This window comes from Trypanosoma grayi (genome assembly GCF_000691245.1).
Source record: "Trypanosoma grayi strain ANR4 Tgr_2736_V1, whole genome shotgun sequence".
Lineage (NCBI taxonomy): Eukaryota > Euglenozoa > Kinetoplastea > Trypanosomatida > Trypanosomatidae > Trypanosoma > Trypanosoma grayi.
Window position 1 is genome coordinate 1 of NW_008828354.1, and position 342 is coordinate 342.

Below are 342 nucleotides of genomic sequence, written 5' to 3' on the forward strand. Positions count from 1 at the left end.
GTTCGAAATATAAAAGTTGTCGGCTTTGCTTACAATAATAGTGGTCGCAATCCTGCGCAAGCGCACAGAGACAGAGAGAGAGGGAGTCCAGGAACGAAAGCAAAAACAAGGAAAGAGAAGAATGAGTGGAACAGCATCAACAACCCGCACATGCCGCCTCTTGCTGTAGCCCGGCCCGGCCCCTGTGCACCACGAGGCGTGTGCACTGCGCACACACACACACACACGGAGAGAGAGAGAATCCAAGCCCACACATGACGCCACGTGGCCCGTCCAGAGTAAAGCGAAACAGTGCAGAAAACAGAGCGGCATATTGTGCAGTTTCAACTTTTTTTTCGGGTA

The 342-nt window shown here is 52.0% G+C and overlaps 1 protein-coding gene across 1 annotated transcript; it reads right to left on the reverse strand.

The window, feature by feature from the left end:
- Nucleotides 1-342, reverse strand: DQ04_27361000 (hypothetical protein; the record flags this gene model as incomplete). Its single annotated transcript, XM_009318374.1, has 1 exon — nucleotides 1-342. A coding segment is annotated over one exon (342 nt), but the record flags the coding sequence as incomplete, so codon positions are not given.